Source organism: Natator depressus, chromosome 15 (assembly GCF_965152275.1).
Source record: "Natator depressus isolate rNatDep1 chromosome 15, rNatDep2.hap1, whole genome shotgun sequence".
NCBI lineage: Eukaryota > Metazoa > Chordata > Testudines > Cheloniidae > Natator > Natator depressus.
Window position 1 is genome coordinate 6,184,155 of NC_134248.1, and position 22,256 is coordinate 6,206,410.

General features: G+C 43.3%; 1 protein-coding gene across 1 annotated transcript in view; it reads left to right on the forward strand.

Annotated features, from left to right (window-relative positions):
• TPCN1 (two pore segment channel 1) overlaps positions 1-22,256 on the forward strand; it is a 69,002-nt gene that overhangs the window by 20,053 nt on the left and 26,693 nt on the right. Inside the window, exons 3-12 of the mRNA XM_074972384.1 lie at positions 9,548-9,672; positions 12,754-12,930; positions 14,246-14,359; positions 14,907-15,037; positions 15,640-15,728; positions 17,235-17,269; positions 18,169-18,227; positions 19,071-19,170; positions 20,361-20,477; positions 21,170-21,294. Of these exons, the coding sequence (XP_074828485.1) occupies positions 9,548-9,672; positions 12,754-12,930; positions 14,246-14,359; positions 14,907-15,037; positions 15,640-15,728; positions 17,235-17,269; positions 18,169-18,227; positions 19,071-19,170; positions 20,361-20,477; positions 21,170-21,294 (1,072 nt within the window). The remainder of the gene's footprint in view (positions 1-9,547; positions 9,673-12,753; positions 12,931-14,245; positions 14,360-14,906; positions 15,038-15,639; positions 15,729-17,234; positions 17,270-18,168; positions 18,228-19,070; positions 19,171-20,360; positions 20,478-21,169; positions 21,295-22,256) is intronic.

Genomic DNA, 22,256 nt, shown 5'->3' on the forward strand with positions numbered 1-22,256 from the left:
GAAGAAAATTCAGGTGTTTCTGGAATTGTTTCCCTACTTGAGTGCCTGTCATTTAGTGCTGCTGGATGCTGCCCTCCCTCAGTGAAGCACTCCTGATCTGTCAGCAGTTGATTTAGACAATCAGATATTCCAACATGATGGAGGAATGGTGGGCCAAAGTAGATAACTGAGCACTGGCAAATGGTAACAATGCAAACACGGAAGATAAACCTCAGATTGAATGGAATTTTTAAGTGGGCATATGTACGGAAAATGGTAGGTTAGATAGCAATCAAAAGCCCTGTTAAGGCACACCTCAGTGGTGCCCCTAGGACAGGGGTCGGCAACCTGTGGCACACGAGCCGATTTGTAATGGCACGCTGCTGCCTCCCGGGTCCCAGCAGCTGGCCCCGCCTAGCCCGCTGCCGAACCCAGGCCGGCAGCGGGCTGAGCGGGGCCGTCGGCCAGGACCCTGGCAGGCAGCAGCGTGCCATTAAAAATCCTGCCTGCCCCGGCCCGCTCTTCTCTGCCCCCAGCCCCTTCCCTCAGCGTGCTGGGTTCCTGCCCCTCCTCCTCTCCTTCCCTGCTGCCAATCAACTGATGGCCCTTGCGATGGAGGGGGAGAAGCGGAGCCCCAGCACACTCACTGCTCTGGGGAGGAGGCGGAGATGAGGTATGGATGGGGACTTGGGGAGCGGGGTTGGAATCAGGGCATATCGCCTCCAGCCCCCTGCCTGTGAGCTGCTCTAGGCAGGGGGCTGGGAGCACCCCCACGACCCTAGCCCACACCCCCAGCCCTCTGCCCTGACTCCTGCACCCCCTTCACACACACCCCAGCCTCTTGCCTTGCACCCCTCACGACTCCAACCCTCACTCCAGCACCCACACACATACCCAGCTCCCCACACCCCATGCCCTGACTCCTGCACCCCCTCACATGCCCCCAGCCCTCTGCCCTCACTCCTGCATCCCCTCACATACCCAGCCCCCCCACACCCCATGCCCTGACTCTTGGACCTTGCACATTCCCACCCCCACCCTGAGCACCAAACGGGAGCTCCAGCACCACCACCACCCCCCACATTCCCCCTTGCACCAAATGGGAGCTGCCCAGGTAAGCACTCCACACCCAAACCTCCTGCCCCAACCCTGAGCCCCCTCCCTCATTCTAGCTCCTGGCCAGACCCTACACCCCAACCCCCCAGCCTGTTCCTTCACCCCCAGCCCTGTGCTCAGTGCACTCCCACCCTCAGCTCAGTGCAGAGAGAGAGGAAGAGAATGGGCTAGAACCAGGGAGAAGGTAGGTACCTATTCTATGTGGGCAGGGCCAGGATCCCAGACCGGCAGTGGGCTGAGTGGGGCCGGCAGCCGGGACCCTGGCTGGCAGGGGCCGGTGAACGGAACCCGAAACTGGCAGCGGGCTGAGTGGCAGAGGGCTGAGCCACTCAGCCCGCTGCCGGTCTGGGGTTCTGGCTGCCGGCCCCTTGTCAGCCGGGGTCCCGGCCACAGGCCCCGCTCAGCCTGCTGCCGGCCTAGGTGAACGGAACCCCAGGCTGGCAGCGGGCTGAGCGGGCCGGCAGCGTAAGATCAGCATTTTAATTTAATTTTAAATGAAGCTTCTTAAACATTTTGAAAACCTTGTTTACTTTACATACAACAATATTTTAGTTATATATAGACTTCTAAAAAATGTTAAAATGTATTACTGGCACGCGAAACCTTAAATTAAAGTGAATAAATTAAAACTCGGCACACCACTTCTGAAAGGTTGCTGACCCCTGCCTTACTGAGTGGCCTTAATTCATAGCCAGGGTTTGTAGTTAGCTGGGGAGCTAACTAGAAGCAGCTAAGGCTATTTTGCTTCAACACCTTAAATGGTGTATTACACTCAGAAAAGAGAGAATCACAGGGGAAGTGGTAAGCAGAAGCCAGGCATGGAGCTCTGGGGAAATATGAGAGAGACTCTGTATGGTTTGTATTATAACTTTATATTTATCAGTTTGCTCATTGTGGGGAGGAGGGGTTTAGAGAAAAACAAACCACCTTACATCAAAGAAATGCAGTTGAAGACTTTTGCCAAATTGATATCAACTTGGATTGAAATCCAGAATGGGGAAGGAGATTTGTCCCAACCCACAGGGGGACTTCCTTGTTCATTGCTCCACTCCTGGTTCTGTCATATGGACCAGCATACTTACTGCTGGTTTACACATGGCCTTGTGCTGGCATTGATCCATTTCTGAAAGCAGCGTACCTCTTGCCCAAATCTCAGTGGCAGAAGTTGCTTACACTGCTGACCAATAGTTTTCTTTCTCTCGTGGCAGGGAACGTTGTTTAATAAAAGGAGCTGTTTGGCATGAGGAAAGTTTTCTTATTTGTGTCCCTCCTTTCTCTCTAATTTTTTTTATTTTTAATGATGGCATATGGAAGCTATTTACACTGGAGCATGCTGTGCTCTGGTGAATGAAAATGTTGGAATCCCTGCAGTATCATTCTGGATGCCTTGTGTAAGCAGGCCAGCTGGCTTTTATTTATTTATTTATTAAGGGAACGTCTGTGATAAGTTACATCAGTGTGGAGGAAATATTACCATCTGTGTGAGAAGTTCAGCTGGTTTATTTCTTTGCCCCCTTTGTACTATGAACTTCACAAAAAAATTGCAAATGTTTTTGGTTGGGAGAGGGGGTTCTTTACATTGATCACTCAGCACTTTGCAGAAAGTACGCTTGTGGGGGTGAGCAGATTCTGATGTGTGCCAAGAAAAGAAGGGGAAAGTGCAAATGAGTCATTGCTTTATAATTTAGAATTAATTTTAGAAACTCTTCATCCAGTGGCTAAGCCTTCTGAAAAATCAAAGCATCCTGTTTCTGGTATGGCGGGGATGAACTTTTAACTGAGGCCTTGAGCCACTTTCCACATGGGAACAAGTTGTTTTATTTGTGGGTTTTGTTTTGCAGAAAGTAAAAGGGAATCTAGTTTGTTTAGCTTTTGTTAAAACCTTGAGTAAGCTCTGAAGGTGAAAAGAAACTTTCAGACAACAGAGGGGAGAACTTAAGTTGTTTGACTCTTCTCCATCTGCCTACTTCCATCTCCAAATATCCTGCATCTGCATCTTGAGGCAAAGGCTGACATGCAGTGGTGGAGGCAGCCGCTATCCACTCAGAAAATTGCTAGAGTTCCGTGGAGAGATCCTCTTATCTGACTGAGCCTGACACGAATGGTAAATGCCTTTGGGGCTGTTCCACAGCATGATCTGAGCAGAGTGAAGAGTTGCATTAGTCTGTGTCATTGTTATCGGGGGAGCAGCTGAGGAAATAAGCTTACCTGGATGACTGCCAAGCAAGGGTCAGAGAGTCACATTTTAAATTTATTATTATTTTAGCCAGATGATACTAGTGCCTTTGGATTCTAGATCAACCTTCTGGAACCCAGTGGGAATAAACAGATAGAGTAAATGGAGTTCTGCAATGGGACACTTCACTAATCAGTTTTCCAGTCTATGTGAGACTAGCATGGAGATGTTTGTTTGGGCAGAGAGAATCCATAGCAGTCTCCAAAGTTTTTGTTTCTGACTCATAGCTCTGAGACCTGTTGTGGTATTTGCACTTGTTCCCCCAGGAACATCTCATTTGTATTTCAGCAGTGAGCATCTTGTGTATGAAATGTTGGAAAAGTTTTTGTTTACCCAAGTGCTGCCTTTTCTTTCCATTCAAAATGTTGGTGTGATTCCATTAAAGGAAAGGTTTCTCTTTCAAAAAGCATTATTTTAGAGATTAAAAGAAAAGCTTCTAATGCTATAAACCTGTGGCTAAATTGATCTGACCTTAAGTTTTGATGCTCATAAATGTTGTGGGTATTACCAAGTTTTGGTGGTGGTGAAATATTTTTGAAAAAGAGAAATGAAATAAATCAGTTCTGATATTTTGAAAGCCTTCCAGTCGTTTTAGGACTTGCATCAAACTGAACAAGTCTGACTGAGTGGATGAGGCACCTGGACACAAGCCCAAACTGCAGTTGGCCCACGTGTCCTGGTGATATTTCACAATGGTGGCAAATAAGAACGGTATTAATTTACCTGTCTTCAGAAAGTAGCCATGTCCCCTCAGCCAGTTGATACCAGCAGTTAAGAGGATTCCCGCAGCTCACCCACTACCCTCAGTTCCAGGTCAATTTTTACAGCTTCTCAGAGGTCCCTTTTTATTCCTAACATCCTGCCTTAGGTAAAATGGACGTTTATTGCTAATGTGTTAAGTTCATTTTTGAGTTTCCACTTCTGTTAATATTTTGTTGGAAGGATATATTTTCAGAAATTTTGTCCTCACAGGTGTTAAGCAAATTATTGAGCTGTAGCTCACGAAAGCTCATGCTCAAATAAATTGGTTAGACTCTAAGGTGCCACAAGTACTCCTTTTCTTTTTGCGAATACAGACTAACACGGCTGTTACTCTGAAACCTATAATAATATATTTAGCAAAGACCTATATTAATGCACGGTTAGGATTATGAATTTAAACACTTAAGAAATGCAGAAGTAGTAGGTGCCAGTTACAAACTGTGTGTAGTTAAGGTAACAAACTAGGTTTTTGTGCAGGAAATGGCCCACCTTGATTATCATATATATTGTAAGGAGAGTGGTCACTTTAGATAAGTTATTACCAGCAGGAGAGTGGAGTGGGGGGAGGTATTTTTTTCATGCTTTGTGTGTATAAAAAGATCTTCTACACTTTCCACAGTATGCATCTGATGAAGTGAGCTGTAGCTCACGAAAGGTTATGCTCAAATAAATTGGTTAGTCTCTAAGGTGCCACAAGTACTCCTGTTCTTTTTGAGAATTATAATTCTCAAAAAGAAAAGGAGTACTTGTGGCACCTTAGAGACTAACCAACAAATTTATTTGAGCATAAGCTTTCGTGGACTAAAACCCACTTCATCGGATGCGTGCAGTGGAAAATACAGTAGGAAGATATACACAGAGAACATGAAACTATGGGTGTTATCCTACGCACTATAACGAGAGTGATCAGTTAAGGTGAGCTATTACCAGCAAGGGGGGGGGGGGGGGGAGAAAACCTTTTTGTAGTGATCAAGATGGGCCATTTCCAGCAGTTGACAAGAACATGTGAGGAAGGGGGTGGGGGTGGGAAATAAACATGGGGAAATAGTTTTACTTTGTGTAATGACACATCCACTCGGTCTTTACTCAAGCCTAATTTAATGGTGTCCAGTTTGCAAATTAATTCCAATTCAGCAGTCTCTTGCTGGAGTCTGTTTTTGAAGTTTTTTGTTGTAATAATGCGACTTTTAGGTCTGTAATCGAGTGACCAGGGAGATTGAAGTGTTCTCCGAGCCAGGAACCTATCCTTGCAACAAAGCCCCTTGCCAACTGTGTCCACATATCTATTCAGGGGACACCATTATAGGATCTAATCACATCAGCCACACTATCAGGGGCTCATTCACCTGCACATCTACCAATGTGATATATGCCATCATGTGCCAGCAATGCCCCTCTGCCATGTACATTGGCCAAACTGGACAGTCTCTACGTAAAAGAATAAATGGACACAAATCAGACAATAAGAATTATAACATTCAAAAACCAGTCGGAGAACACTTCAGTCTCCTGGTCACTCAATTACAGACCTAAAATTTGCAATTCTTCAACAAACAAACTTCAAAAACAGGCTCCAGCGAGAGACTGCTGAATTGGAATTAATTTGCAAACTGGACACCATTAATTTAGGCTTGAATAAAGACTGGGAGTGGATGTGTCATTAAACATGGGGAAATAGTTTTACTTTGTGTATTTCCCCCCCACCCACACTGTTCCTCACACATTCTTGTCAACTGCTGAAGTGGCCCATCTTGATTATCACTACAAAAGGTTTTTTTTTTCTCTCTCCTGTTGGTAATAGCTCACTTTAACTGATCACTCTCGTTATAGTGCGTAGGATAACACCCATTATTTCATGTTCTCTGTGTGTGTGTGTGTGTGTGTGTGTGTGTGTATATATATATATATATAAGATATGATCTTCCTACTGTATTTTCCACTGCATGCATCCGATGAAGTGGGTTTTAGTCCGCAAAAGCTTATGCTCAAATAAATTTTTTAGTCTCTAAGGTGCCACAAGTCCTCCTGTTCTTTTTGCGGATACAGACTAACACGGCTGCTACTCTGAAACCTGTCATTATAATTCTGTTTCCTTTGCATGCTAATAACTTTTCTAAACATTTCACCATTCTGGGCTTGAAATTTCCATTTTAGTCTGTGCTCCAAGAGAGAGGGGTGGGTGGGTGTAACTGGGGAAAAAACCCTTCATTCATTTGGGTCATGGGATGAAGTTTGGACCTTATGCTGGGCAGAGTTCCCAATGAGGTCTTTGCTTTGTTTGGGCTGAGGATTTGAAAATATAAAGTTTTTTATATTGACTGAAAAATGTATATGTGGTGAGAGGTGAGCATATACTGATGAAACCATGGTCCCTCTGTAATTCCACTAAACATTCTCTCTGACCAAGATACTTGGAGGCTTCTGCTGTCAGCCTAAAATTTACATAAGGGAGTTCACATCTCCTTGAAATATGCATGCACAATCCTTTTAAAAATAATAATTAACCAGATCCCACATTTAAAGGTCTTTCCGAAATTTTTGCAGATTATAATCTTTCATTTAAAAAAATGCTGCACCTGTTATGCGGATAAATAGAAGACTTTGGGCTTCAGCATTCTGTAGCATTGCATTCATAGAGGCTTCAGTGGAGGAGAGGATTAAATAGTCACCAAATTCATCCACATCTTGAAAAAGAAAAAGAATAGACTGACTGACTGAACATTGCATGTTTAGATCACTTTGAAGTCTGGGATCCAAAGCTCTTTATGGTCACTCTGCAGCTGTGTTTATGTTCATTTGATTCCGGGTTAGAATGCAGTTGTCATGCTGCATTGACACAAGGGCTGTCAGTCCCTTGCATGCCATATCCTTACAGGCAGCTACTTTCAATGACTTCTCCTTGGTGTGCTCCAGAATATTTGTCAGGTCTACCCTGGTGCTTCCAGAGGGGTACTACAGGAACTGAATCTTCAGTTTATGGGGTTATTCTGGCATATGAGAAGGACCTTGCTGCAAAGTGCCTCAGCAAATCTGCATGAACGTTATAGCAAGGAGAGAAGAAATGAAAGCACAGTCACAGTTTCCCCCTACCCCCAGATAAGGTCTCATAATTCACAGTCTCTTCTGGTCAATTTCATGGCCATAGGATTTGAAAATTAGTTAATTGCATGGTTTAAGATGCTTACATCTGAAATTTCAGGGTATTGTAACCATGGGGGTCCTGACCCAAAAGAGGGTCATGGGGTGGAGGGTGTCCAAAAGCTGTTGTAGGGGGGTCGCGGGATTGCCACCATCACTTCTCTGCTGCATTCAGATGTGGAATCTCAAGGCAGCCCCCCCCCGGAGTTTCCTGCGGCCACAGGAAGTTGCTGGAGGTTTAAGTGGGTCTGATCTCCCCCGTGCTGGAAGCACCCCAGCCAAGAGTTCCTAGCTGCTAGCCCCAGCTAGGGTGAGTTGGGACAGGACTTGCTCTTCCCCTGCATGGCCGCTCTCTGGAGGAGATCAGACCTACCTACACCTCTGGCAACCTCTTGGGCTGCTGCCTAATCCCAGAGCTTTCTGCAGCTTCAGGAAGTACCTGGGGATGGGTCTGATCTCCCTCAAAGTGCGGCCATGCTGGGGAAGAGCAAGTCCTGTCCCTCCCCAGCCCGGCTGGGATTAGCAGCTAGGAGCCCCTGGCTGGGGCACTCCCAGCAGCACTGGGAAGATCAAACCCACTTCCGGCAACTTCCTGCAGCTTGGGTAGGTATCCAGAGGTGGGTCTGATCTCCTCCCCAGAGTGGCTGTGCAGGGGAAGAGTAAGTCCCATCCCTTTCCAGCCCAGAGGGGACTAGCAGCTGGAGCAGGGGGCATGGTAGGAACCCTCACTTGGCACACACCCCAGCCCTGTCCCTCCCTTACAATAGCTAGATTTCACAGGGGAGGTCTGATTTCACAGTCCGTGACGCTTTTTCCACAGCCGTGAATTTGGTAGGGCCCTACTCATAACACAGAGATTAAGAACTGCTGCATAGCAACTTTGAAACAACAGGACTGGGGCTTTTGTAGAGGAAAATCCTTCTACTTCCCATGCTGAGACTCTCAAAACTATTTTTATGTGTACCTCTGTAAGAAAACTACCAAGGAGGAAGAATGACCTTGTAGTTAAAGCATAGGACTGGAACTCGGAAGAACTGGGTTCATGTCTTTGTTTTGCCACGGCCTTCCTGTATGACCTTGGGTGAGTTATTTAGGCCTAACGTTTAAAAAAGGTGACGTGAATTTTTGGTATCTCTTGTTTTGAGTATCCAAACCTTAAAGGAACCTAATTTTCAAAAAGTATTGACTGAGTAGCCACCATTCACCTGGACATCTGCAATCACTGATTACTTTTGAAAAATTAAGTTTTAGCCTCTCTGTGCTTCTGTTCCCATCTGTAAAACCGGGATAATGATCCTTTTGGACGTGGGGGTATTGTCTTTGTGGTAGTGCAGTTACAACCTCAATGTCAGCAAATATTTGGTTTTCACACATGCCCACTGACAATGTCACTGTCATAGGAAGTTTGCTGTGTAGTGTCCCATAACTAGTTTCCTTGCTTTTTAGGATTTGAGTTGGGGGAAAATATTGCAGTTATCCCTAATACCCTTTTTTTTATACAAGGATTTTTGTCTACGGAATCTTAAACAAATGATAGAGCACTCTTCGTTTCTGTGGTTCTTTAGAGATTAAAAGGACCCCAAAAGTTTAAGTAACCTAGGACATGAAGATAGACAATTAACTTTCTCTCTTAGGCTGTAAGATGGGGATATTGATATTTACTTGTATTGCAGGAGTGTTGTGCAGATGAATTAATGACTACAGAGCACTCTGAAAATATAATGCTGTCTATAATGTTAAGTATATTGATTTAGTTTCTGTTGCTTGCTGTAACCCATTACTCTTCCTGAGTCTTCCCTAGTATTCGGTCTAAAAAGAAAGTTTTGCGGTATTTTTGTTTTTTGTTTTTTTTCTGGGTTGCATGCCCCCAAAGAGGTTTTCAGAAGTTTGTCATCTCCTCTTAATTTGTTGCTCTTGATGGTAGAGGTATGAACCTGAAAGCATTAATATCATGAACCAAGAGACCTTCTTATTATGTTAAATGGGCAGGTGACTCTGTTTTGAGAGAATCCAGCGTGTCCTATTATAAGATGCTCATGTTCAAACATTCAGAAGTTCTTAACTGCTGAGTTCAAGAGTGCTGATCATAACATGCTAGTTTTTGAAAGCTGCTTCTTGTGAAGAATCGATTAGCCAGTGTCTACATTGTCACTTGGTATTCAGGTGTCACTTGATGCTTGTCACTTGTCTTATTACATGATACTTGACCTGCTTGTGTTCCAGAAAAGGCTGGTGCATTCTCTCTGATCAAACTGGGCCTACTTAATTGTACATACCTCTCTCTTTCTCTCTCTCTGCCCTGTCCTACGGATACAGATGGAGGCAGCTATGACCTTGTTAACGATGTGTCTAGCCCAGCAACAGGGGACTACCATTCTCAGCAAAGATCTGCCAGACACAACTGGGAAATGAACTACCAAGAGGCAGCAATCTACCTCCAGGTGAGGCCTGCTATTCAGTGTTGTGGTAGAAGTATCCACCCTGTGTTTGAAATTGCTCATCAAGGGCTTGTGAACAGGGGAGTAACCCTTTGATGTGTAAATTGGTAACGTGGACTTTTAAATCATGATCATTATTAAATATAGAAAACTGCATTTGTGAAGTTTCATGGTTGCAGGGTTGATTCTCTAAATGGGAGTGTCTCCTTACCGTTAGAAAAAAAGATGAGGACTTGGGAGATTTAGGTTCTGTTCCTAACTGTGCCAGACTCACTGTGTGATCTTGAGCAAATCATTCAACCTCATTCAAGTCTAATGTGAACTCATGTTTATAATGGAAGTTCACTGAGTTAATACATTGTCTGTCTGATTATGGCACATACAGTAGGCTAAGCCCTTCAGATCGAAGAATTATTCTTGTTGCTGTCTTGACCAATTGCCATGTTGATGATGTCCTTGAAATGAAGTAGACATAACTTAAATAGCACTCAGATAGTTTATCCAAATTAGCAGCTTCAGGCTAGAGTTTGCTATCTGAATAAGAGGGCTTAGCTGCCCAAGAATGTCTTGAATTGCATCCGATGAAATGAGCTGTAGCTCACGAACGCTTATGCTCAAATAAATTGGTTAGTCTCTAAGGTGCCACAAGTACTCCTTTTCTTTTTGCGAATACAGACTAACATGGCTGCTACTCTGAAACTTGAATTGGTTAGTTACCAAAAGACAAAATTTGGCTCTTTTTTCATTCTGCAAGTTTGTTTTGCGTCAGGCCTAGATAAGAATGCCCTACTGATGTAAAGCTAGCTCTGTCTCTGAGTGGGAGCTTGTGTTTAATCTGGGTTAGGTTTTTTTTGTCCTGTTTGCAATGTGGATCACCGAACTGACTGTTATATACAAGTTAAACAGAACATAAGCTTGAACTTAACTATTGAGAATTGGCTCTTTCCTTGTGAGATGATTAAATGGAACGAAGTTGTTACATAAGAACGGCCATACTGGGTCAGACCAAACGTCTGTCTAGCCCAGTATCCTGTCTTCTGACAGTGGCCAATGCCAGGTGCCCCAGAGGGAATGAACAGAACAGGTAATCATCAGGTGATCCATTCCTGTCGCCCATTCCCAGCTTCTGGCAAACAGAGGCTAGGGACACCATCCCTGCCCATCCTGGCTAATTGCTGGACCTATCCTCCATGAGTTTGTCTATTTCTGTTTAGAACCCTGTTACAGTCTTGGCCTTCACAACATCCTCTGGCGCAGAGTTCCACAGGCTGACTGTGCGTTGTGTGAAGAAATACCTCCTTTTGTTAGTTTTAAACCTGATGCCTGTTAATTTTATTTGGTGACCCCTAGTTCTTGTGTTTATGAGAAGGAGTAAATAATACTTCCTTATTTACTTTCTCCACACCAGTCATGATTATGTAGACCTCAGTCATATCCCTCCTTAGTCGTCTCTTTTCCAAGCTGAAAAGTCCCAGTCTTGTTAATCTCTCCTCATATGGCAGCCGTTCCATATCCCTAATAATTTTTGTTGCCCTTTTCTGCACCTTTTCCAATTCCATTCTATCTTTTTTGAGATGGGGCAACCACATCTGCACACAGTATTCAAGATGTGGGCGTACCATGAATTTATATAGAGGCAAGATGATATTTTCTGTCTTATTCACTATCCCTTTCTTGATGATACCCAACATTCTGTTCACTTTTTTGACTGCCGCTGCACATTGAGTGGATGTTTTCCTGAACTATCCACAATGACTCCAAGATCTCTTTCTTGAGTGGTAACAGCTAATTTAGACCCCATCTTTTTATATATATAGTTGGGATTGTTAGCTCACATTTATAGTGTGGATCACCTCTTAATGGAAAAACTGTCTTGTGGACCTGACCTCACTTCCCACTCCTGACCACAAATACCAGCCTCCCATCCATAATTGCTTAATATCCTCATAGTAACTGCAGCAATTGCTTGCCTTACCTAGAAATGTAATGTTAGAGATGTATTTAACTGTCCCAGTTGGAAAAAACTAGCCAGCACCACGTGACATCTTCAGACAAACCAGCAAGTGCTCTGCAGGTCACCACTGTTCCACAGTGTGAGAACCTCTAGCTTAAACAATAGAAGTGGCTGTTTGATGGTCCTATATTGAAAGACTGAGACCTATTTAAACGTAAGCTCATTGGTACCAGAGCAGTCTTTTCCTTACAGGCTAAAGTAGTAATAAAGCTACTGCTGTAAATCAGTTGCAAGCAAACTGTTGGAGTGTTGAGCATTTATGCTCAAATAAATTTGTTAGTCTCTAAGGTACCACAAGTACTCCTTTTCTTTTTGTGAATACAGACTAACACGGCTGCTACTGTGAAACCTGAACTCTTAATGTTAAGATCCTGAAGCAAGAGGGAATGACACATCAGCATATAGACTGCCTTAATTTTTCATGATCTCCAGCTTCCCACATTCCTTTCCAGAATGTACTGGACAGTATTTGTGTTCTACAAAAGGATGTTCCTTGCACAGTCGTTTTGCAAGGTCAAGATAAGAAACCATGACTGTTAAGCTCAGGGCCAGCTGGTTATCTGAGTTCTTTAGAGTTCTGTCATGGAGAAGTTGATCAGTTTGATGTGGGAAGTCACAAATGTGGAAATACTTAAAAATAAACAACATCCCAGAGTTTTTCAAGTGCTAGCTAAATTTCTTTGGCTACCCTGCAAAATGACCTGGGCACTTCCTTTTCCTAAGAAACAAATAGCTTTCTAGGTGAGAAGCTCACAGCTGTTAATGTAATTTGTACTACTGAAATATACACACAGAAAAAAGTGGGTTTGCTTTGTGTATAATATATGCCATGTCACCTAGTGGTTAGAGCATTGCCTCGGGACCCAGAGCTTCTGAGTTCTAGTCCTATCTCTGCCACTTGGAGAAGACACTTAACCACTCAATGAATCAGCTTACCAGTCTGTAAAATGGGAATAACACTACTTCCCCCACAGGGCAGTTATGAAACTAACTTGATGTATGTAAGATCAGATGGAAGGTGCTCTTGTAGTGTAAAACATTACTAATGTTGCTGCTATTATTTTCTATAGGAAGGAGAAAACAATGATAAATTCTTCACCCACCCCAAGAATGCCAAAGCGCTGGCTGCCTACCTCTTTGTACACAATCACCTTTTCTACCTAATGGAGCTGACCACGGCACTGCTGCTCCTGCTGCTGTCCCTCTGCGAGGCCCCTGCTGTCCCCATTCTTCGCCTTGGCATCTATGTATGTAGTTCAGTCACAGAATGATGATGTGAGTGGATGGGCACAGAGAAAGAAGGCAGCAGCACCAGAAATACTATCTGGTTTGTTTAAGGGCATGCGGGGAGCAGAAGCAGTGTTGTTTTCACTGGATGTGGAGAGATCAGGCTCCCTCAGGTCAACAATCAAGACACGACATATGTATGATGCTTTTAAAGGTCACCATCATCCCAGACCCATACTACCCATGATGTATTCAAACTGAATCATTAGCAGCTCTTAGAATGTAAACATTTCAGATCCTTGTCCCCTGGCATGTTTGAGAATAGCGTTCTAATCCCAGCTCTTGCTCAGATTCCTCCTGTGATGTGGACAAGTAGCTGAAGCTCTGTGCCTCAGTTTCCCAAGGTTTATAATGGATATAAAGATATTTACCTTGCTTCTCCGTGTTTGTGAGAATTAATTTTAAAGTGCTTTGAAGCTTTATGGTTAGATTTTTTTCAAAGGCCCAGCCTCCCTTTCTGTGAGTGTAGTGTGTTTGCAAAAATGAATTATGAGTGCAAATCAGAGGGTTTGTGTCACTACCTCTTTATGGCTTCAGATCAGATAGTGAGAAGTGCAAGCACTCTGATTTGTGAGTGCAGCTTGCACCTGCAAACAGAGAAGCTGACCCTAACAATTAAGTGCTAAGGTTTATTACCATGGTTGTTCAGGGTGCTATTTCTGATCATCCATTACTTTTTCATATATGCAAGCTCTTTTTCCATCCAGCTCTTATTCCCGTACTGCATTGTGGGGTACATGCAGACTTGGATCTTTCAAAAAGAGCCATTTCTGAGTTACAGATTTGCAAAAAGTGTACTGAGGTAATTACCTGGAAATAAATACTTACCATACATCAGTCGCTCATCAAAAATGGCAAAATCGTTTTCACTGAATGTTTTATCACACATTGAATTTTTTTTTTTTGGTTTTATCCCAGAAACAATCAAAAGTAAGCCTTTTTAGAGAAAGTGCTAAGTGATGTGAGGTTGGATTTTTCCAGTGCTCAGCAGCTGTTGTCAATTAATGCTGAACATTAATTTAACCCTTAGAATATTAGTGCCAGGCTAACTTTAAGAATATTTAAGAATGTTTAAAAGACAGAGGATTGTTTGTTCTGATTGTGCAGATGTTTTCAATATATATTCAGGTCTTCTATCTCTGTAGGAAAAGCCTGACTGCTATAAAGCAGAGGTTTGTTACAGAAGCCACAAGCTTCTTGAGACGGGAGGGTAAAACCCTGGTCTCTGGAACCAGTGAAAATGAGAGGTTAAATTTATTGGTGGTCTGATTGCAGATCCATGCCACCCTGGAGCTCTTTGCATTAGTGGTTGTGGTCTTTGAACTTTCCATGAAGATGAGATGGATGGGCTTCTACACCTATATCAGACACAAAAGAACCATGGTTAAGGTAAGCTGCCTGCCCCACTGCCTGTCTTTTTCTTCAGTATTCTTTCTCCTTCACTGTCTTCTGTAACCACAGAACCAGAAGAAATATTGGGCTATTAAATATAGGGCATTTATTGAGTTGTCTCCCAACTTCCATCTGATATTATGTGAGCTATTGTCCATGTCTGAATGTTGGGGTTCTTTTCACTTCCTCAAAATCTTTTTCCCTGGTTATTAGTCACAAAACATTGGAACACAACTGGTATCCCTGTGTACCGTCTATGAACTCGTACCACTCTGGATACACTTCCACAACTTCTGTTTCCTTCACTCTCCGAACGCTATTCCATTGCCTGGCTGTTGGGAAATGGCATAAGAGTAATGCCAGCCATGCTTTCTGTGTCTGTGCCTGAACACTACAACTCTGGTCTTTTGCTTTTCTTTATACTGTCTGTCAAACGTACAGTTCAGCCAACATTACTAATCAGGAACGGGGAGGGAAGAAGAGGAAGTTACCTTTGTAATGCTGATCACTTCCTCTTTTTTTTTTTTTTCTTCCCCCCTTGCAGACCTGTGTGCTGTTAGTGCAGTTTGTAGAAGCAATAGTGGTTTTGGTGCGTCAGACCTCGCACGTCAGGATAACAAGAGCTTTGCGGTGTATCTTCTTGGTGGACTGTCGCTACTGTGGAGCGGTCAGAAGGTGACTGGCTACCTGGCTGACTGGCTACCTGACCGACTGGCTGATTCCTGCAGTCATGGCTGAGAAAGAGATCAAACTAAAGCTTTGTGGTTGTCCAGGCTTTTTTCATAGAGACTACATATTTACCCTGGAGATTTGTAAGAATGCAGAATTGAAGCAAGGCAGTCTCAGAAATGTTACTGTACCTTAGAATTCTCATGTTTTGGCCCTATTGGGAGGCTGCATGTCTTAACCCTGCAGAAAGAAATTGACACGGTGAAACTAGTATCACGTGCTACCTGAAGGCTGACTGCAAAGAAACTAAATATGGCTTGGAAAATTACTTGATGTTCTGGGGACCATGTAGCATTGTACTGCTGCATGGGAGACCTGGGTCTAGGGAATGAGTTTGAGATTCTTATTTCTCAGAGCTAAAAGAACTTCATAATGTGCTAGAAATCCTGAGCATTCCATTTCCAATCATTGAAGTGAGAGATGGAAAAAGACAAACTGGAGAATCTAGTCACTCTGCTTGCCAATGTAGAATTGAGCCATCCTCACTTTCTGGTGCACATGCACAGGTTTCAGTTTAAAGTATGAAGTAAATGTTTCCTCCTTTTCAGAAATCTGCGGCAGATCTTCCAGTCTCTCCCTCCCTTCATTGACATCCTCCTCCTCCTTCTTTTCTTCATGGTGATCTTTGCCATCCTAGGTAAGTTGCCTTTGTGAAAGGTTAAGCTGTCTGCTTTTTTGTACGGTACCTTGCAATAATTATTGTCCATGTGCCGCAAAAGAGCAGGGGGGAATGTAAAGCTGATTGGACGTAAGATGTTTTGACAGGCTCTTCACTTCCTTTCTGTCTGATTCATTTCATAATTAGCTGGGAGGTGAGGACAGGTGAAGAGTTGGAAAACATAGGAATTAGGGATTTCAGCTCCGTAAGGTAACATCACGAGTGACAAGGGAAATAGGTAACTTTGCCAAAAGGAGTTCTTGTATACTTTGTGTGCGACTTCCAAGTTCGGCTTAATCAACTTCAGTGTGCAAGTTCAATTTAAACTTCTGAAAATTACTGTCTGTACCGTGCCTTGTACAATGCCATCCTCGGAGAGTATCAGAGAATTTGCTTTCTGGAGGGGTCATTTGAAAGTATGTTGATAAGTACAAGGAGTCTACAGTATTGGAACTGGCACTGTGTAACATATACAATACCTTTTCACCTTCATGGTATTAGAAGACTTAACAGTTGCGTGACTAAGTATGCCAAGGATGGTGAACTTTTGGCATGCAATGCCTCTTCTGCAAAATAGTCACTGCCCAGCCTAAGGGACAGCCAGCGTGTCCAAGCTTACGGCATGCCAGGTCTTCAGTCAAATCATGGGACTTTGTGAAATGAGAGAACGCTCTCTGGGTCTCTTGACCCTTTGTAGCACCAGCTGGGAAAGGATATGAAAGTAGAGGGGATCTTCAACTATGGGAGCAGGTGCTAAATCTTTGGACTGAAGAACCTCTTGCTGTTTTGGAGAAGGAGAGAGAGGAGGGGAGAAAAGGGAATAAGAAAAGCAGGAAGGAGAGAGGAAGCAGAGGTTTGAGAAAGGGAAGAGAGAATAAAACCAGTCAAGATGGAATAAAATCACTAATGAAAGGGGACAAGAGGAAAGGAATGGCAGATCAGGAAAAAAGGATTCACAGACCCAAATCCTGCTCTATTCTGCAGAAGCACGTTAGTGAGGCTGGAGACCAGGACATGGGGCACCTTTTTCTCTCCCTCAACCACCTTCTTCCCTGATGTCCTCTGTCCGTCATCTTCCATGCTGCTCCTTATGTTTAGAACAGCGTTCCAGATTAATCTGGGGTGGGGACTGGGGGCCTGATTCTCACACCTTCTTGTCCTTTACAATTGTATAAAAATGTGTGTACAATGCTACCAAATTAGGATTCCCCACTCACTTGCACCCATTTAACATAGGTATAAATGCTGATACAAGGTGCCTGTGCAATGGAGAATGAGATCCTATATCTTCATCCTCTCTAAAGCACTGTGCACATGCATTATGCTGCATACAGATATTAAATAATAACAGAGTATTTAGCTGATGATCTGAAGTTTCATAGCCGTGATTTGAGGACAGGGACTCTTCGTTATTCTGTTGCTTGAAATTAATGTCCTTTTTTGTTTGTTTTTCCCCCTTCCCATTTTCACCTTCCATTTCTTTAGGTTTTTATCTGTTTTCCTCTAACCACTCAGATCCCGTAAGTAAACAACAAATACTTCAGACTTCGCTTTTTAAGACCCATTTGGTCATCTTGAAAACCAAATTCAAATAGTATATATACGGTATAGATATAGTTTTTCTCCTGAATGGATTGTCTCTGGGGGTGCAGTTTTTAACTGGAGTTAGCAATAAGAAGGGCAGAGGGCCATGACTGACCGTTTATTTTTGTAACATAGTTAACCAAGGATCAGAACCAATGGGAAATAGTAAATGATCCCCCCCTCAATGTCAGGAGATCCAACAGGGGACATTACATTTGTCACCCCTCTTCTTGATGTCTCAGTCCAATCAGGGCCAGCCAAATCTCCCACTACCCACAACTGCATCTGTAGTGCAGTGCACCACACCTGTGGGTTGGCATATAAATGTCCTTGATGTACTTTGCTGCCCTGCTATTAGTGCTTCTGCCTGGATAGGTAAGTGAATATACCCAATAAAGAGTTGTGATCCCAGCACAGCTGCTGGCAACCTCTTGTGATACACCAAAACCTCTTGTGATACACTTGATCACAGGTCTAAGGAAAATAGTACTTTTCCATCCCAAGTGGGAGGCAGTTGGGTCTGCAGTGAAAGAGTGGTATAAGAAATCCTATTCTCGTCCTTCCAACTTATGCTGGCCCTACTGCTCAACAGCCACAGGTTCCAGCTGCCAAGTCTGACCACAGGGTGATAAAAGTATTGGGAGTAACCTACAGGAATTTCAGACAAGCTTTAATTTTTTAAGTTTTCACATGCCACACCTTTCCGTTTGTGTACAGAAGGGGCATGCAATTACATGTCAAGAACTACTAAGAAAGGTCAGGAAATTAGTTAATTAGTTAAGGAATTATAACCTTGACAGTGTCAATGTGGGGGTTTGTATTTGTTTTCTTTCAGTATTTCAGTACCTTAGAGAACAGCCTTGTGAATCTCTTCGTTCTTCTGACCACTTCAAAGTAAGTCCATGCTTCCTTTTACTGGGACTCCCTCCCTTCCCGTCATCTCTGGGGAAAAAGTCTCTCACAGCAAATCTTTTATTTGTGAAACCTCTGGGGCTGCAGATGTGACCTCTTCTTCGTAGCATGAGAGCGATGTTTCCCAGTGAGGAACCTGTACTTCATTGCAGCCTAATGTGCAATGACCTGCCCCGAAGGAACTGCTGTAGTTCACCCTTAAGTATTATGAAGCCACTAAAGGGGAAGGATGGTCTCACTGTTAAGGAACAGGTCTAAGAATACAGAGGTCTGAGTGATGCTCCTTCGTCTGGTTACTAACACATTATACAGGCATGGGGAAGTCACTTCACCTCTCTCTGCCTCTTTTTCCCATCTGTAAAATGGGGATAATGATGCTTGTGCATTTTCTAGGATGATTGTGAGGATTAATTAACTTGAAATCCTTGGAATAAGATCTCTGTAGAACTGCAAAATACTACTGTTGATTAAAACATAAATAAACCATAGATACTTTGTAAGTCCCTGTTGCCCATCAAACTTTTGGGATGTTTAGGGATACATAATCTTCACTGCATTTCAAACTCTTGCAGCTAATGTATACGCAAAAAGACTAAGTCTAATATACAGACTAACACGGCTGCTACTCTGAAAGGTAATGTATAGGTTCATAATCTGTATATTGTGTATAGCTACATAGTCTGCATAACTATATGAGGATGGTGATTTGTGTATGCCTATACACAGTTCCTGTACATAGTGTGATCATCTAGTCAGTGTGAAATGCTGCATGAATGATACTATTGTGATTGCTAATAAGTTGGCTTGTATGTTTTGGGGGGGCAGTTTCCCTGATGTGATGATGCCATCTTACTCCCAGAACCCCTGGTCCTGTGTCTTCTTCATAGTATACCTCTCCATTGAGCTCTACTTCATTATGAATTTGGTAAGTTTCTTACTGCAGCTGGGACTCCCCTTCCTCTCATTTTGATATTGCAGTAGAGTTCTTCACCTGTCGCAATGGTTTGGTAATAGAGTGCCTGTTCTCTTTTGTGTTATAATGATTTCTTAACAGGGTCTATCTGATTAAAAACAATTATACCTGTAACAAAGTCTCTTTGATAATGTTCAGCCATCTTTGCAATCTCTCGTAACAACACTGCAATGACCTCTTCAGGGATTTTTGGTCATTCAAGATGTGTCACATCGGTGGTCTGCTCATTGTGATAAGGCCCCTTTTGAAATCTCTTGTCATAACGGGGGTGTCGGGATCCTTATCGGAATTATCACCTAGTAATAGCATTTTAATATCTTAACCAACCTGGAACCCTTTTAAATTGCCAATCGGAGTCTGAAATGGTTAAAACTGGTAACTCTGACAGGACTTTAATTGTAGCAGCACTAACATTAGCTCTGCAATCCATGTATACATCCTCATATGTCACCTACACATAGTTAGATCTCCTTAGTGGGTGCTTGTTTATAGGTGTGTCTGCGTATTGAAAGATTTAAATAGGGAGCACAGCTGTAGCCATAGAATAGCATGAGCCTATTAATTCAGTCACAACTGGAGCTTTCAGGCTCACTTTGGCTTGTCCAAACCAATACAAGGCTCTGGAAATCCATCTACAGAAGCTGTATGCTGTATTACCTTGCAACACTATCTATTGATGAATACTGATGTCATTACATCTGGTGGGCCTTATAGAAGCTAGCCAGTTGAGGGTATACTTGACAAAGCTTTAGTTGAAGGTATAAAGGCAGAAAGTAACCCTCTTTCCCCTCTTCTTCTGAGCTTACTGTCCTGGTATGAACAGGCATTGTACAAACTTTTTTATGTGACTCTCGTTAATGATGATAGGAGCTGTGTAGCCAAATACCTATGCACCATTTTAAAAATGTAAATGTGGGTGTGTGCTCTTGTTAATCCTTTGGTGTCCAGGTTGCTTAGAGATTCTTATTAACTCTACTATACCCTGTATTAGCACAGCACCTAGCAAAATCCATACTGCTGGCATCTATTATGCCTCTCTGTGGTGCTTATTCATAAGTGTCCAGATGCAATGTAGCATAAGAGCCCATATGCTGTAGCGATCAAAGCCTGACTTCCTCTTTGTCTCGTCTGTTTCTTTTCAGCTTCTTGCTGTGGTGTTTGACACTTTCAGTGATATTGAAAAGAGGAAGTTCAAGTCCCTGCTGCTGCACAAACGCACAGCCATACAACATGCCTACCGCCTGCTTGTCAGCAAGCAGGTAGGGAATATTCTGTGTATGTGCAAGAAATACCCAGCCTGTGTCACTGGAACCGGTTACTGACGCCCACCAGTAGCTCATCAGAAGACACGGTTTAAAGAGGTGGTGTCCCACCAGCAGTAATTGATGACAAAGTTCAGTGTGATCAGAAACCTGAAGGATTCAATAGATAGAGGATGGCTAAGTGACAACTAGCAGGAATGTTAAGCCTATAAATATATTTTGCAGACTGTACAGACCCAGGGAGAAAAGGAATGATTTAGCATAGTGAATTGAGGGTATAACGAAGAGTAATGGAATGAAATTCAAAAGGGAAAGCCGTAGGTTAAGTATCAGTAAAAGTATCCTGGCAGTGAGCTCTGTTAGACAGTGGAACAGTTTTCCAAGGGAAGTGGTGGAAGACCTAATACTTGGCACTTAAACTGGACAGAACTTCAGTGCAAGATTTGTTCTGTTCTTCCACTAATCAGGAGATAAAGTAGAGGCGCTAATCCCAGGAGACTTTCCCTATATCTAGGTTCTAGAGTAATAAGTGAGTGTGTGCCTTCTAGAGGTGGTAGTAACAGCATCTTATCCTGACATTTAAATCTTGCTTAGAAGCAGTCCTAAGAGAGAGTTAAATACAGTGGCCTATATGTTCCTATGCTTCCTCCTACAGCATCGCTTATGGCAACCCCTTTCTGTGTTTCTAGAGACCGTCTGGTATCTCCTTCAAGCAGTTTGAAGGGCTCATGCGGTTTTATACGCCTCGGATGTGCGCCAGAGAGCGTTATCTCACTTTCAAAGCACTGAATCAAAGCAATACAGCTTTAGTCAGGTAGGATGCTGCTGCTGTAACCTAGAAAAGGGGTGGCATTTTACAGGATTCATGACACTCTGGGTCCATACCATATGTCAGAGGGAATGGTGTGGCTTATGAAATAAATCAATCCCAGAATACAGGCTTAGATGCAGCCTGGGGTCGGGGAACACTTCTGGGATTCTTGCCTTCTTAGGCTATTGGAGATGAACTTGGGCTTGAAAGGGGCGTCAAAGTGATAATCCCCTGCTGCTTTATGATCTGCTCCTTGATGACTGGCTTTCCCTTCTGCCCCGTTGGAGAGACAATACTGCGATGACAGCCATTAAGCAGAGGGAGATAGGTGAAAGACAGAGGTCCTTGGAATAAAAGAGTGGGGAAACAGAGGACCCTATTTGGACATGAGACACCCAAAGAAAGGAGAACTTCTGCACATACAGTGCAACTTTAGCTTAACGCTTTCCCAGGTAGCCAGCAATTGGTTATGTCCCCTGGCATTTCACTAAAGCACCACTCTCCTGGAGTTCCTAAAAAGACTGCAGAACCCTGCATTAAGATTCAGAGTAATTATTGCTGAATCATGCTGTTGGGTGAGTCCAGTTAACTTCAACCTGGGTATAAAGAGATGAGTGTGTCTTTGGGTGAGAGAGACCTAGAATGATAGGACAAGGAAACCCCGAAGGGAAACTCAGGGCATAGCTAAGCTTGGGGTGAAATCTTTGCATGATGCTAATCTGGTGGTAGATAATGGTTTTCATTTCCCAATAAAGCTAAACCCCCAGGAAGGGAGTGAATCTGGATGCTAGTTCAGCATCTGTGTGCTCTGTTGAGGATGGGCTAGGTACCAAGAGTCAGATTGTTCAAGGTGTTTAGGTGCCTAAAGGTGCAACTAGGCACCAAGTAAGATTTTTTTCAAATCTGCGTCTTTAGGCATCTAAACACCTTTAAAAATCTGGCCCAAGCTGATTGTCAGTCAGTCT